General features: G+C 35.8%; 1 protein-coding gene across 5 annotated transcripts in view; it reads left to right on the top strand.

Moving 5' to 3' along the window:
- The window catches only part of LOC145675750 (kelch-like protein 23), an 86763-nt gene that overhangs the window by 6625 nt on the left and 64588 nt on the right, over positions 1-15550 (top strand). For 4 of the 5 annotated variants that reach the window (XM_081746397.1, XM_081746394.1, XM_081746396.1 and 1 more), the window contains exon 2: positions 12834-12932. The exons of the other annotated variant lie outside the window; for it this stretch is intronic. In XM_081746397.1, the coding sequence (XP_081602523.1) occupies positions 12911-12932 (22 nt within the window). In that variant the 5' untranslated portion in view covers positions 12834-12910. The remainder of the gene's footprint in view (positions 1-12833; positions 12933-15550) is intronic. 5 annotated transcript variants of the gene reach the window in all.

Genomic DNA, 15550 nt, shown 5'->3' with positions numbered 1-15550 from the left:
CAAGCAAAACATGAAAGCAGTTTTCACCAAAATATTTTCATTGCATTGTGAATCTTTTTGTAACATTTTTATCGATCTGTTTCGTTAATTTCCATTTTCAGAAACTTGTGTGTTTTCCACATGCAGTTCTTCTTGCCAGTCTTGAGGCTAGCGTGCACCATTTGAAGCAGGGATCCTGGATTCGTTTCCCGGGTTCAGTTCCCGGCGGGAGCTCATATGGTTCGGATTCCACGTCTCATGTAGCCTCGCTGCTGAACGGGATGTTAAACTTAAAATCAATTCAATTGATTCGTTTCCCATTGGGCCGAGCTTTAAAACTTGAATTCAACCTTAAACTATAGGTCCACGTGGTATATAGCAGGCTCAGAGCGAGTCACTTTTTTTTTTTTAAACTAAAAGTTACTTGTTTTCAAGTTGGTCATAAAAGTTACTTTTTTTTTCAAATTTGTCAGTAAAAGTTACTTTTTTGGGAGATAAAGTGAATCTTTCGTGTGATTCTTTTTTTGCATTGGCAGTTTTCTAAAAAAAAATATGAAAACAAATGGAAAAAGGCAGAAACTTGTTACTCATTACTCTTCTGAAAGCTTCAATACTTGCTGCCACATGTGAAACAGTCAGCTTTATTCTCACTTCAGCTTTTATTCTTTTTAAAGCACAGTGGATGGTTGGTGGATGCTTAAGCTCTCAAGGTGGGGTTGAGAACCCTTTTATGTCTATTCTTTCTTCTATCATAATAGTCTTTTAGCTTTCTCTCATAATAGTTAACGCTCCGCTCAACGTTGTGTGTTTGTTTGTGTGGTTCATCATTTTTGTCTTGTGTTATGCTTCTTGTATGTTCTTCTTAAGAGTAGGTGATGAATTTGAATATTTCACGGCTTTGAGAACTCTCAATGCTAAGTTAAATATAATGTCTGGGATGAAGAAATTCGGAAATAGGCCAGAACTGGTTCCACTTACTCAGAAGCTTTTTACATCTGCTAAGTTTGCGTACCGTAACTACAAAGCATACGTAGAAAACCTAAGAAAAAGAAGCTTAAAAAGTAGTAAAGAACAAAAGATGAAACAAAACAACAAACAAAGAGAGAGGTGATGGAGAAATTGACAAAGGAAAAAAGGGGCATGATGAGATTTTGGTCACCTTTTCGTGCGCTTTTGGTCACTTTTCAACTATTTACAAGAGACCAGACCACTATGAGCCCTGATACAGCCTTGGTGCTGAAAAGAGACTCTAAAGTCCAATCTAACCAATCATCTTTTAACATTAAAGCAAATATAAAAGTTGAGGATGCCGTAAATTCATTTCGCTATGAGTAAATAACAGAAACCAAGATTAAAAAAGTACTTGACTGAATCCAAGTCGGAGCTTGTATGTTCGGATCATTTGAATCCCTGTTGGGTCATTCCGTGTGAAATCAACCAAGCCTAAAACCTCATGGTGTAAGATTTCGATGAAACTTGTTGTACATGTAGGCCCCTATTGAGAGATGATCATGCACCAAACTGTAGCCCTGCACCCTCTGTAGTTTCAGAGTACAGGCTGGTAAAAAAAAAAAAAAAAAAAAAAAAAAAAAAAGACAAATTTGATGTTTTTTGTAGAATCTTGTTAGCTTCATTTGGTCATATCTCCCGTAAATATTGAGCTAGAGAGAAAAATAATATACCAGTACTGACAAATTGACAAGTTGCCACATTGGCACCCCAGGTGTGTCTCCCGACATTGTTACACGAAAATCATTGTAGACTCTAGGTCCATTCTTGGCCCAAGTTGACGTTTGGCATACTTATGCTAGATATATGTACATTCGTGCCCAATTTCAAGGAAATCAAATGGGTACTTTCTGAGATATCAATGATCCAAAATTCTCCCGGAAAATATTTAATTTTCAAATGAATGTTCCTGGCATATCGCGTAGCCTATTCTTTCCTCTTCAAAATGGTGTGTTATTTTCCTCTCTAGTTCAATATTTACGGGAGATATGACCAATTGAAGCTATCAAGATTCTACAAAAACTTCAAATTTGTCCGTTTTTTACCACCCTGTACTCTGAAGCTACAGGGCTAAAATTTTGTGCATGATCATCTCTCATAGGACCAACATGTACACCAAGTTTCGTCAAATTCTGAGACGATAGCTTCTTTTTTTGTTCTTTATTTTTGGTGTAAATAAAATATTGTTTGTACGTTCTTCCTGTATTCAGGTGTTCCTAATCAGTTTCAGTGATAACTCCACAGTAATCGATCTTGTTCTGTCTCATCTCATCCTTTGAATGATCTTTGAATTTCTGCAGATTTTATTTCCACTCCATATACTTTTGCTACTCTTCAATCAGAATCTTCTCTCTGTCTTCTTCCTTCATATCAGGGACTCCCATAACTTCTAAATTTTCCTGTAATTGAATTGTTTCAGGTTATAAACTCATGACTTCTTCGAAATTCTTCAGATTTGATAGCGATAAAAGTTACTTTTCCGTTTAGTTCTCTAACAGTGTTACTTTTTTTTTTTTTTTTTTTACTTTAATATTTGCTTATTTGCTGAACTGATTTCTTTGATAATACTGAAACTTATGTGAATAATGTTCCTTTCATGTGTTTATTGCCCATATTTCAAGTGTTTGTCGGTTTCCCGCGGGCACTCTAGGTTGGGCTTAGGCTTAAGACTTTCTTCCATGCAGGATCTTCACTTTTTTTTTTTTTTAAACAACACTGGTATGTATATGCCGTATACAAATCAAACTTTTTTTAAAAATCTTATCCTGTAATCTTCTACCTTGTATAGCATAAGATTCCAAATGCAATTGCAATTGTAGTATCAGTTGCAGCTCGTCTGCTATGCGTACTATCCCCTGCATCCCTTTCGGTTCCTCTATTGTCAACAGTGCATCACCTCTTCATTAGCGATTTTTCGTTACACCCCTCCGAACAATTACTTCAGTTCTGTTGTGTTTAATAGGGCATTCAGGACTTAGTCATCTTATATAGTATTTTGACTACACTCACGTTACTCAAATTTACAAGCGGTCAACGAGTGGTATTCCTTATAAATCAACTTAATTTTTCCATTAACTTTGGGTTTTCTTTTACGACAAAGTAGGCTTTTCGAACGAAAAAGAAAATGTTAAAATAGTATTTTTCGTTTCCTTGTGTGCATTCTAAACTTAAGATCAAAATTTATTAATTTCTATTAAAAAAAAAATCGACTGACGGAATTTGGAAGCTAAGGGGTCTATCCGGTTGCAATGATGTGAACAAACTTTGGAGGAGATGGTTGAAATTCAGCTCAGCTCAAATAGAGAAGGAACTACGTAGATTCTATTCCAAAAGCAAATTGTTCTAAAATGAATGAAACATAGGAAAGAAAAAAGCACGAAACATCAATTAATGTCAATGGAAAATAAATGAAATATAAATAATTCTTCCACGTAATTCAAAAACCAAAAGAGGGAGATGTTGAAATTCAGCATAATATAGAAGAGACTATGTAGATTCTACATTCAAAAAGCAAATGGTCCGAAAATAGTAAAACATAGAAAAAAAAACAATCACGAAAATATGAACATTGAAAAATCAATAAATAAAAAAAAAGTCATCCACATACCTCAAAAACTATAATAAGGAGATGGCTAATTGAAAGCTTATTGCAAAAGACATAATGAAGAGCTTAAAAGCAATGTATAACACATACGGTAAATATGAATAGAACGTTGTCAACAGTCGAGTTGTTTGAGTAAAATTAATAACAATGATAAAGTATATGGATCTTCGAATTCTCAGGGTGCCCAACGCGGAGGTTACATGCTTGAAATATCTCGCATCTGGAGGAACCTCCAGACTCAATTTATCACGCAACCTGATTTTTGACTTGATCACGTGACAGTCCTTATGGCAAACCGGACAGGCCCTCATTATTATTAAATTTGTGGTTTCATGCAACTTTTTGCTTCAGGACTATTAACACCTTTATACGAAAAATTAGTGATTTATGCATTTATTGTATTCGTTTTTCTTGTTTGATTCTCAGGCCTAATTATATGAAACTTCAAAGTGGATTAATCACTGCTTTTTTTGAATAGAAACGTTCCTGGTCACAACTGAGATGAACTTCCAAAGATGAAATGTGAAAAAATACGTCTAAATTCTTCCTAATTCCAGGACTGAACATAGTGTGTCGTGGAGACCAACATGCACAGTATATAAAGGAGAACCAAAGCAATATATAACTGACATGTAAAATGTGATACGAAATTACAAAAAGATAACAGTTCCTTCTGTTGTCAGCTGTTGTGGAAAGTAAGATGTTCGCTCAAAACACCGAAGGAACCGTTATACGTATTTACCCATGTCTGATTTACGCGGCGCCTGTACGAAAAAAAAAATAATCTAAAAACAGCCTAAGGGAAATGCTTTATTGTACTGCTGAATGTGAAAATTATTCCCATGCAAATGTACTACATTAAAATCACCCGAATACATTCGTAAATTGAAAGCTACAAAAGAACAATGGAAGTGTGAAACTTGCAAAGCAGGAAACACTGACACACTGCTAAACCAAGAAGCAGGCTTCAAGAATTATAACTGGTTATTGACAGAGAGTACGGAACACATTAAAATAATAGTTAGAACTAACGTAAATATTATTTCTTTCATAAGTTTATTAGCTCATATTTTAAGTGCTTCCCGCAGGTATTCTTCGTCGCGGCTTAAGCTTAAGACTTTTTTCAATGCAAATCTCCCATAATTTTTTGTAACAATAATGGTATGTGTACAGGGTGTAACGAAAGGTTGTTTACAACGCTTCGGAGGTAGTCCTACGCATGAAAACAAAGAGAAAAAAAATTATGTAGTAAAAAGTCCAGCTTGGCCTCCTACCCCATTTACGGACGCCCGAAAGCGTGCGAGACTGAACTTTGAAGGTGAATAGTGGTAAAATGACAAGACATAGAAGTGCGGTGCCAGGCGGCCGACCAGGGTTTGAAAAAACCCGGGTATTTTTGAAAAAACCCAACCCACCTGGGCCCATGTGGGTTTTTTCGGGTATTTTCGGGTTTTATTGGTTTTTTTCGGGTTTAATTGGGTTTTTTCGAAATATTTCAATCTCTTTGGGGTAAAAATGTTAAAATATGATTTATATTTCACGAGTGTCATTGTCACAACTTGCAACAACTTTCTATTTACTGCTGTTTTGAAAAAAATGCCGCCATTTTGAAATTTTATATTGGATCGCCGAAAAAATACATTCAGCAAATTTAGAATGTCTTGTTCTTCTACCCTCAAAATATCAACTTAAAAAGTCCGAAAATTACACCTTGTAGCATGGATACCCGCTATTTTGAAAAATGGACGCCATTTTGAAATTTTATGCCGCCAAAATATATACAGCTAATTTAATCTTTCGTGCTTTCTACTTTGAAAATTTCAACTTGAAAGGCCTAAAATCGCGCTTTGTAGCGTGGATATCAGCAGCGGCGCAAATTTGTCTTCAACATTGGGGGGACGGGTAACGGTATATATATATATATATATATATAGAGAGAGAGAGTAAAGGATACAAATATGGAATAGTACTACTAATATGGAATACCGACCTATAGCGGATATACGGTGCTGCCGCGTAGGGGTGATAGGTGCAGACTGTTATAGAGCTACGGATATTACGCCACACCTGAGTAGAAAGTGTTAGACGAAAGAACCAGTGTGATACAGCTGTTGATACTTTTTTCTGGTTACTGAGTTTTCTGTAGGTAAGTTTTCAGTGGAGTAAATTTTATTCTTAATGAAGTTCAATTGTTGTCACTTTGCAGTCTGAATTTCGACAAATGTCAACGATCATTTTCGTACAAAGCAGAAAAGAGTTGAAGTGTTTTGTACATTGCTACATCATGTGACATTCCAAGGAGGCAAGGATACAAATATGGAATACCAATGGGGTGATAAATATGGAATAGTATTCCATAATTGTATCTCTCACTATTTTCTTTTATTTTTCCTCTTTATTTTGTATCATACATACATTCCTTCATCCAAAAAGAAAGAATGTCATGAAAAACAATGGGCAAGCAGCCATCTTCTAGGTCAGAAGTAAGTAAATGGTACACCTAAAACAGACCAAATATTATGTTCCCAGATCTACTCTATTTAGGTTTGTAAATTAAAATCCGCACTTTATACTTTAGGAAGTTGCCAAAACAATACTTGGACGCAAAACTGTATTACCTATAGAGTTGGAAAATCCGCTAATTTAAATTAGTGGAATATTTATTGCTAATGGAAAAAAATATTAGTTCTTCACGAAGACAACGCTAAGAATATGGCAGAAGAGTTCTAAAAATAATTGTCTGACTAGTCCTGAGGAAGTAATACCAGTTCGAAATCCTAGAAAGCAGTTGGGCAGTATCGGAAGAAAACCAGAACTAGCTGCAGTTTTGACATCTTCACCATATAAGAATGATCTTCAGCAGCAGGACAAAAGAAACGCAACAGACAACAAACAGAAAATGAAAACCCAGATAATAAACCATACAAGTATAGGGCAAGGAGAACAATACAAATGAGCCCACAGCTACCTCAAGATATCGTGAACGAAGTAACAAACGTCTAAAACGACACAGAGAGAGCTCTTCCAATTCATCAAAAGAATGTGAAATCAATTTCAAAGACTCGTCTTTAGATTTTTCTCAGCCAGACGATGAAGTTACCCCAATAGTCCTGATGCCGAATATCTCTTGCGGTGGAAAATTCTCACAAGATAATCATTGAGAGCAATGAGTAATGTGTTTTATGTGTGAATTATGGTCCCACGTACAATGTTTTGGATATGACCGAGGATGTTGTTATATTTCTGAGTTTTGTAAATAGATTATTACAAGTATTCCATATTTAGAGCCATTTACGTAAACAGAAAAAATCGCATGTTTTCAGTAAATCATTAATATCTATCTTAGTCTTATTCATGTGATGATTGTAACTCCATAGTGCTGTAGTAAATATTCTACTTTACCTTTCAAAGTATATTTTGCTGATATTTTCAGTTTTGGTGACGAGTAATTACTTAATAAGTAAATGGTATTCCATATTTATATACTTTCCTCTATATATATATATATATATATATATATATATATATATATATGCGATGTACAAAATATTTATGAAGGCGAAAAATAATGCTGAGGAGGATTACCCATGTCGGTCTCGGCGTCCTCCATAGGGGACATAAAATATGACATTATTATTGCTTTATAACTTTAAAATCCGCCCGGCAACATTGAAAACTGTTTACAAGGGATAATCCAAGTATGATCATTCCCTGTAAACAGTTTTCAATGTTTCCAGTCTGATTTTAAAGTTGTAAAGCAATAATAATATCGTCATATTTTATGTCCCCTGTGTGGGACTCCGAGACAACATGGGTAGGGGAGCAGAGTTGTCTTCAACATTGGGAGGCGGTCAGATTTGAGGCTTATTCTGGGAGGTATCAATTTCATCTCACTTTCCTTTGTGACAGTTGGACACAAATCATCACATTTCTTCCTAAAAGACACATTTCCAATCGGATTATTGAGGGGAACAGTTCCAAGATTGTAGGGGATATGTCCCCATCATCCCCCCGGGAGTTTCGCCAGTGGATATCAGCTATTTTTTAAAAAATGCGCGCCATTTTGTAACTTTACGTTGGTATGCTGCCAAAATCTAAACAGAAAATTTAGAGTGTCTGTGGTTTGTATCCTGAAAATTTAAAAGACCGAAAGTTGAACACTGTGTGGTAAAGGCAGACAAACTAACAAATGTAGATCGAGTCATCCTAGGAGCCTCAGTGACGTTCGTCAAATATGAATACCAAATAGCTATATTAATTTAAAACAAAGACATAATTCATCAAAATGTCTTAAATATTTTTCAACGTAAAATAAATGGTCTTATTGTTGAAGTTCACTTTCGATGCTTTGTGCATTCAATTACGGGAATTACCCGAGCACTTGTTGCAAGACCGCTCTTTTCCGAAAATTAATTTAAAACAATTAACAAAGATAGACCTATAATTCATATTTTATAAAGTAAATGTTTCAAAATGTCTAAAATGAAATGAAATATCCTCCAACGTAAAATAAATAGATTTATTGTTGAAGTATTCACTTTCGATGTTTTGTGAGTTCAATTGCGGGAATTTCCCAAACACTTCTTTCACGACGGGTTTTCCCTGAAAATGCAGCTTGCTTTACTGTACATCGAAACTTCCATTAATACTGAAGTTTGAATGCAACACTTGAAATAGTAAGCGTTACGTAGTCTTCGGAGCTCCGACCATTAAGCTTCTTAATTTTGACAAGAATTTTTACGTTATTGCTAGTGTTGATTCTACAGAATGCTTATTTGAAGGCTAGTAACAAATGACTGAACTTAACTGCTGTTGTTGGAAAACCAAATTTTACTGAATATTTTTGTTACCATCAAAGGTAAGAAATAATACTAATAGTTTTACTAATGTATTTACATATTTACTGTTAGTACCGGCACCTATGACCTTAAACCCGTCAACGTATGAGGGATAACGTCCCTCGGCAGCGCCGAGTCAGGAAACACCTTATTCACGGAAAGTATTTTCTAAAATATACAATCGCTTACTTTACTTCAAATAGGCTATAAGCATAATCCGCACATTAATTTGTTCTACAATTATCTCAAGCTAAGGTGAGGTTTTTTTTTTTTTATTTATTTATTCATTCATTCAGTGCATTTAGAGCTTTATAAAGGTCTTATGTTGATTATTGTTGTCTATCTTAACATCTTAACATGAAAGCATATACAGTGGACTCTTTTTAATTCGAAGTCCAAGGGGACAAGAAAAAACTTCGAATTATCCAAAATTCGAATTATCCAACAACATTCATTTTTACATATATAACAACAAACAAACCAAAGTACTGTGCATCAAAAACATATTCATATGGTGTAGACTTTACCTTTAAAGCAGCTTATTATTTGCGTGATCGAATACCGCAAACTAACAAACGACATTGATTCCACATAATTCAAACTACGGGTACAATGGAAAATATATTTACGTACAACACTACAACATACATTGAATAGTCCAAACAATTAAACACCAGTATCAATTTGAATATTCTGAAAGAAGTCGTAAACCTCATTTAAGTCGTAAACCTCATTTGCTTAAATTTGATTGTTTTTGTACTTTCAATAAATCTTAAATTTCATGTATTGCGTGGAATACGATATCAATAACATTTGGTTGACTTTATCAACAATCCATCTTAAATTTTCAACCAATTCTGAAAAAAGATTAGATTGCCACACGTTCTCTATCTTTAACTTCTTCCCCAACTCACCTTCATCTTTATCATTACATAGATTTTCTATTTATCTTTTGTATTACTCTTCCCAATGGCTGCATCTGGATAACTGAAAACACGTTAAAACTGTATTTCTCTGTTTACATATGTCCAACATTAAAAATTTTCAACTGTATTTACTTCGAATTATCCAAAATATAGATTCAAAAGTTCGATTTATCCACGACTTTTTACTATTGATTTCAATACAGTTTTCAAGGGGAATGGACTTCTGTTCGAATTATCCAATATTTCGAATTATCCAAGTTCGAATTAACAAGACTTCACTGTAATTCGCCCAAAGAAAGTTTAAAATCTGATAAAAATAACTTTCAATGTGATCACCTTAGTTGTACCAATAATACACTAACAAAAAAGTAAAAAACCCAGGTGGGTTTTAAGATGGGTTTTTTCAGGTGGGTCCAACCCGAAAAAACCCGGTGGGTTTTTTCGGGCTGGGCCCACTTGGGCAAACCCTGCGGCCGACAAAGAAACAGAACATAGACTGTCCAAAAATACAACAATAACATGTGGACAATGCATTCCCTAAAGGAAGCGAAACATTCCGTAGACGTCATGAGGGCAAAGTGAGGTGAGAGGATATGTGTGGAATGTGCACGCACACACAAACGAATATCGGAAGTGAAAATGAAATATCATAAGCGCATGGCTGGAGAAGAACATGGTTGCATAACCATACAGGAAAGAAGTGCTTGTGTACAACGATGACAGGCTGACGTAAGGTATGTTTGCGAAAAAGCAGAAACGGAAGGCCGAAAGTAGAGTGGAATATAGATGTACAGTGCGCCACGTATAGGGTTTTAAATAAAATACACACGAATAACTAATACTTTCTGACCAGAGCTTAATGCACTTATTTATAAGAACTAAAGTAAAATGTTACGTTTCGACAACGTAACGTTTTCTTCTCCAGTAAGTTGTCGAAACCGTAACTCCATATTTTAGTTTTTATAAATAAGCTCTGGCGAGAAAGTGTTATTTATTCGTGTATAAGTGTGTGAAGTGATGAAAAATACATAGTACGGCAATTAGGAAACGACCTTTTTCCCCTGAGATAGTACAGATAGTTTTTGATAATGATGAATCTTGCAGACACGTGCATATCTTGCCAACTGACCCTGTCGCCAGTGTGGCACGTGATACTGCTAAGTATAGACTGGTGTCGCTGTTTTAACAATGAAACGAAGAGTGAGTATCAAGTTTGGAAAGATTTATTGGAACAATCATCTTTCTCCGTGTTGTTCTCCGTTTTAAAAGGTTGGGTGTTGGCAGGGGATCTGTAGAAGATGAGCTTCCAAGCCCAAGCAGGTCTGTCAGTACAACTGTAACAATTGACGGAGTTCGGGCTATCATTTTCAAGTCTTAGTATAACACTAGAGCTCGTGGAGGTAAATACGACTAATAATAAGGAATGATTGTAAAGAAACATAAACCGGGTGCACGTTTTGTGTTCCATTACTTAACGGAGAAGAAGAAACTGGAAAGAGTACCTTGTGTGTTTTGAACCAACATAGTTTTTGTGTGTTTCCACACCCCGCATACTCGTCAGACCAGCCCTCTGTAATTAATGTATTTTCCCCAAATTGAAAGCACCTTTGAAGAGGTTTTTATTTATTAGTATTATTTTTTTAACGATATTTGTACCATCCAGGAAGCAGTGACAAGGACCTGGAGCATCATTAGAGTCCATGGCTTCCAGAAGTAGTTCCGTCACTTACTGAATCGTGCAAAGCTGTGTCTGGAGAAATGACATTACTATTTTGAGTAAGCCGAGATAAATTGTCATTTATTTATTTATTTAATAGTTTCGTAATTAGTGCACTGTGTATGGCGACATCTACTTCGGATTGAAGTATGTAAGAGAACACAGATTTGAAATTATGACAGGAGAATAAGAAACGCTGGTATCAGACATATTTCCATGATGTTTTCTTCCCCACTTTGAACATCATGGAAAATTAGCCATTTTTGTAAATCTGTTCTCATCGCAGTTTGGATGGAATTTCAGAGAATAAGGAAACACTTTCGGAGGAACAGAAAGTTCTTTTGTTACACACAGAAGTACATTTCTACTCTGAATCAAGAATCAAGATATTTTGTTTTAAAAGTTCGACTTCTTGGTCTATTGCAGAAGTTGAAACTTTCACGAGTGAATAATCTTCAGAATTTAAATATCGTAGTATTTAATGCTTCAACAAATTCCAGGTTCCTCAACTTTACAAAGGGGTAAATTAGTGGGTTCTATGTTTTTTCATATTTTGAGTGTTTAGTGCAAAACAGTAATTTTAAATTTGAAAAGTCGTTCAACCGTGGTGCCCTTCAAAGGAGTCTGTACGATTGAGCCATCGTGCCCCCAGAAGTGAACGTGTTCGTGGTGAAGAACCAATATTTGTCAAGTACTTCCATGTCAAAACTTAATTTAGCTTATTTCTAAAATTTGTTGGTCTGTTTTCAAAATGTACTAATCATCTCGACAAGACCTGTGGAAGGAAATCGAAAATTTGCCTTAAAAGAAAAATCTTCCATGTGGAATATTAACAAGTATTAAAGCAAGTTAACCCAGTGGTTTTCACAATAGGTGTGTCGCGAAATTTTTGATTTTAAAAATCATGAAGCATGTAATAATTAGGTAAAATGAGTTTGAAGACAGACTATATTTCTCAGTGCCTTGAACAATGCTCAGTACTATACAGGGTGGTAAGAAACTATTTGAACAAACTTCGGGAGCCGACTCCAAGACTAGCTAAAAAGTCCTCTGCAACTTTGGTCAGTGAGGGATAGTTTCGGCGAAACAAGGTGCCGAAAGCGTGAGAAAAATGAACTTCAGAGGGCTATATTTCAAAAACACCGCAACGTAGAGAGTGCGGTATAGAACATGATACTCGTAGTCATACCTGCTCGATTGAAAAATGAATGTTTCAGACCTTTGCAAGATGTGTACAAGGTATTCTCCAAAGGAACTTATGGATTCCCTATAACCTGGCAAGTAATCCCTATGTTCCTTTGGGGAATTCCTCGCACATATGTTGCGGGGGATGACTCCGAGTGTCATGTTCTATACCACACACTCTACTTTGCGTTATTTATGAATTACATCCCCCTGAAGTTCATTTTCCCACGATTTCGGCACCTTATATCGTCGAAACTATCCCTCACTGACCAAACTTCCAGAGAACTTTTTTGCTTGTTTCGTTGTCGGGAATCAGCACCCGAAGTTCGTTCAAAATAGTTTCTTACCACCCGGTATAGTTACTATATAGTTTATAGAAACTTACACCAGTGTAATTTATTTTATTATTAATAGAAAATCAAACAAATGTGTTGGGATGTCGTAAGCGGTCAGAAAAAAAAAAGTTGAAAACCATTGAGTTATCCCTTTAAAATTAATATAACATTCCTTTTGCTACGTAATATCTACGAACGACGCATTTCTGAGCTCATATTTATGATTTCTACTTCTTTCAGGAACCCTACGTAACATACTGCAGGTGGATCAATTTTCCTTCATCCGTATAATTATACAACTCCATTGAGTGCATTGTATGTGTGTGTGTATACGTTTAAGTAAGTATATATAATATACTCGTATATATGCTGCATCTTCAAACGCTATTTTCAATGTAAATTCATCTATTAAGCTACTTTCTATCATATTTTTACCACACACTCACACACACATATATATATATATATATATATATATATATATATATATATATATATATATATATATATATATTAGAGTGGCAACCAGTTATATGGGGAAATTTCGAAATTTATTTTAACAGAGTCTCAGCCCTAAATTTATTCCTTTTGATTACTTAAACATGCGTGCAAAATTTCATTAAAGTATTTTAGTATTTAAAAGTCGCTCAACGAGCTCGAACTTATAGCTACTTTTACGTTACTTAAGCATTACATGCAAAACTCAGTGTGTCTTAACCTGGATCAGCCCAACCTTTTCCCTTTCATATACAATTTTCACACTTACGGTATATGACCTCCGGATGTATTCACGACGTATTGTAAAGTTTGGGGATGATAAGTTTAGAGGTCTCATATATAGGGTGCGTGACAAGTGCTGTATATTACATTGGGCGCTTGTGACGTTATTTGACTGCCGGAGTGTATATTAAATTGACAAGGTGAGAAGAAAGAGATAAGAAAGAGAAGACTAGGAAGAGAAAGGAAATTGATAGGCTTTCAGCAAATGCCTCAATTAACAATGATGATGAAAATAGTGACAATTTATACGAGGCTACCGGAAATCGTGACAACTCAGATTATGCAAGTCCTACTTCCCGAAGGTTGTCCGTTACCAAGAAGCGAAGGTTGTGTCGACCAACCAATATCATTTCACCAGAGCTGTCTTCAGCACTGGATTGTGCAAAAATTAGCGACAGAAATGCCATTTATTTTCTAACTGCCACAGCGGAAGCTTTGGGACACAGCTCACGAAAAATCTGTGTAATAAGGAATCTGTTACAAGAGCATGCAGAGGGAACCGCAAGGAAATCGCCAGTGAAATTTCTTCGTCATTTCCATCTGGTGATCCACTTACAGTGCATTGGGACAAATTGTTACCTGCTCTCACTTCTAAGGAATCCCCATAGTGGTTCTCATTTCTGGGAAAGGTGGCACGAAACTGTTAGGAGTGCCTGCTATTCCAAATGGAACTGTTGTCTCCCAGTCGGAAGCTGTTTTGAAATTGCTGAAGGCTTCTAACTTAACCACACGTGTGCACAACAGCATATAACATGGGCTCACAAAATGGAGCATGTACTCTGCTGGAACAGAAAATGCAGAAGGATCTGATCGGAGTCCCTTCAGGTATCACATAATGGAACTAATTGCGACGAGAGTGTTGGACATGGTTTTCGGTGCTTCAATGGGTCCACCCATAAAACTCTTTCAACGTTTGTCTGAGGCATGGAACTCAGTTGACAAGCTGAAGTTCGACACCAGAATCCAGGACCAAGTTGTCGTAGAGATTTTGATCTCAGTAAAGTATGAACTGGTATCTTTCATCAAACAGCAACTAACGCACTATCAACCCAGAGATGATTACAGGGAACTGAACTTTTACAACTTGTTCTCATATTTTTTTGGCGAAATTCTTCCAGAACGTATCACATTCTACGTTCATAGAGCCTATCACCATGCGAAATTGATTTATTACCTGAAGATATAAATCACAGTTTCACCGGTCACAGTTTGACCTTACATTTCGTGATCTGAACGAGCTTCGCGACTTCAACGTATTTGTAGTCGCAGTGTATTTGAAGGCATGGTATTCCTCCCTTGAGATATCAGCAGCAAGAAATGACCTGAATCCCTTAAGACGCATTCAATCTTACAAGAATGTTAATGCAAAAATTGCAGAAGCAGCAATGCACAGTTTCTCACGACATCTGTGGTATTTGAGCAAACCACTTATTTGTCTTAGTTTCTTTCATCCTCAAGTCCCCGTAGCAGTGAAGAAACACATGGTTACAGCGTTATTTAGTGATGGAAATGAAGAAGAATAACTCATGCGCTTAAAATACGAGGAGACCACGAAGAATAAAGCTCTTAGTGACTTCGTTTCCAGGAACACCGGAAGCTGTTTGAAGCACTGGAGATCTCCACGGATTTTTATTAGAAAACACTTAAACATGGGAAACGAACGATACTTTCCTTCGGGCTCAAGAGCGTGTGAAAGCTCTGAATGTTGTAAATTATCTGGAAGAACGAGGAATTGCGTTGATTCAAGCTTCAATGGAAAACTGACCAATCAGGAAGATCTAGCCCAATTTCTTCTCCAAGTTGCAGAGCAGCACAGAAAGAAATTTTCTCAACCCAAGTAAATTCATTCTCAGTCAAAGCATTTTTTGGTTGTTGTGTTGAATATACTTTCGCAAATTTAAATACTGAAAATATACATTCGTAAAACATAAATATTACTAAAGGATGTTTCCAAACGTATTTTTGAATTTCATAGTATTTATATGTGAATTTTCACATTTTAGTGGTTTTAAGTGAATTTATGGATGCTGTGAGCGACCACTAAATATTGTTTAATTGTTTCAAAATTTTTGTAGTTAACATTTGAGATAAAAAGAAATAAAATTTGACCTTGAGACCATTAAAAATGCAAAAGTGAATTTTCGTTGCCACCATAATATATATTTACGTACGTTGGA

This window comes from Thermobia domestica, chromosome 18 (assembly GCF_964235325.1).
Source record: "Thermobia domestica chromosome 18, izTheDome1.hap1.1, whole genome shotgun sequence".
In the NCBI taxonomy this organism is placed as follows: Eukaryota; Metazoa; Arthropoda; class Insecta; order Zygentoma; family Lepismatidae; genus Thermobia; species Thermobia domestica.
Note: the sequence above shows the minus strand (reverse complement) of the source record. Positions and strands in the feature narration are given on the sequence as shown.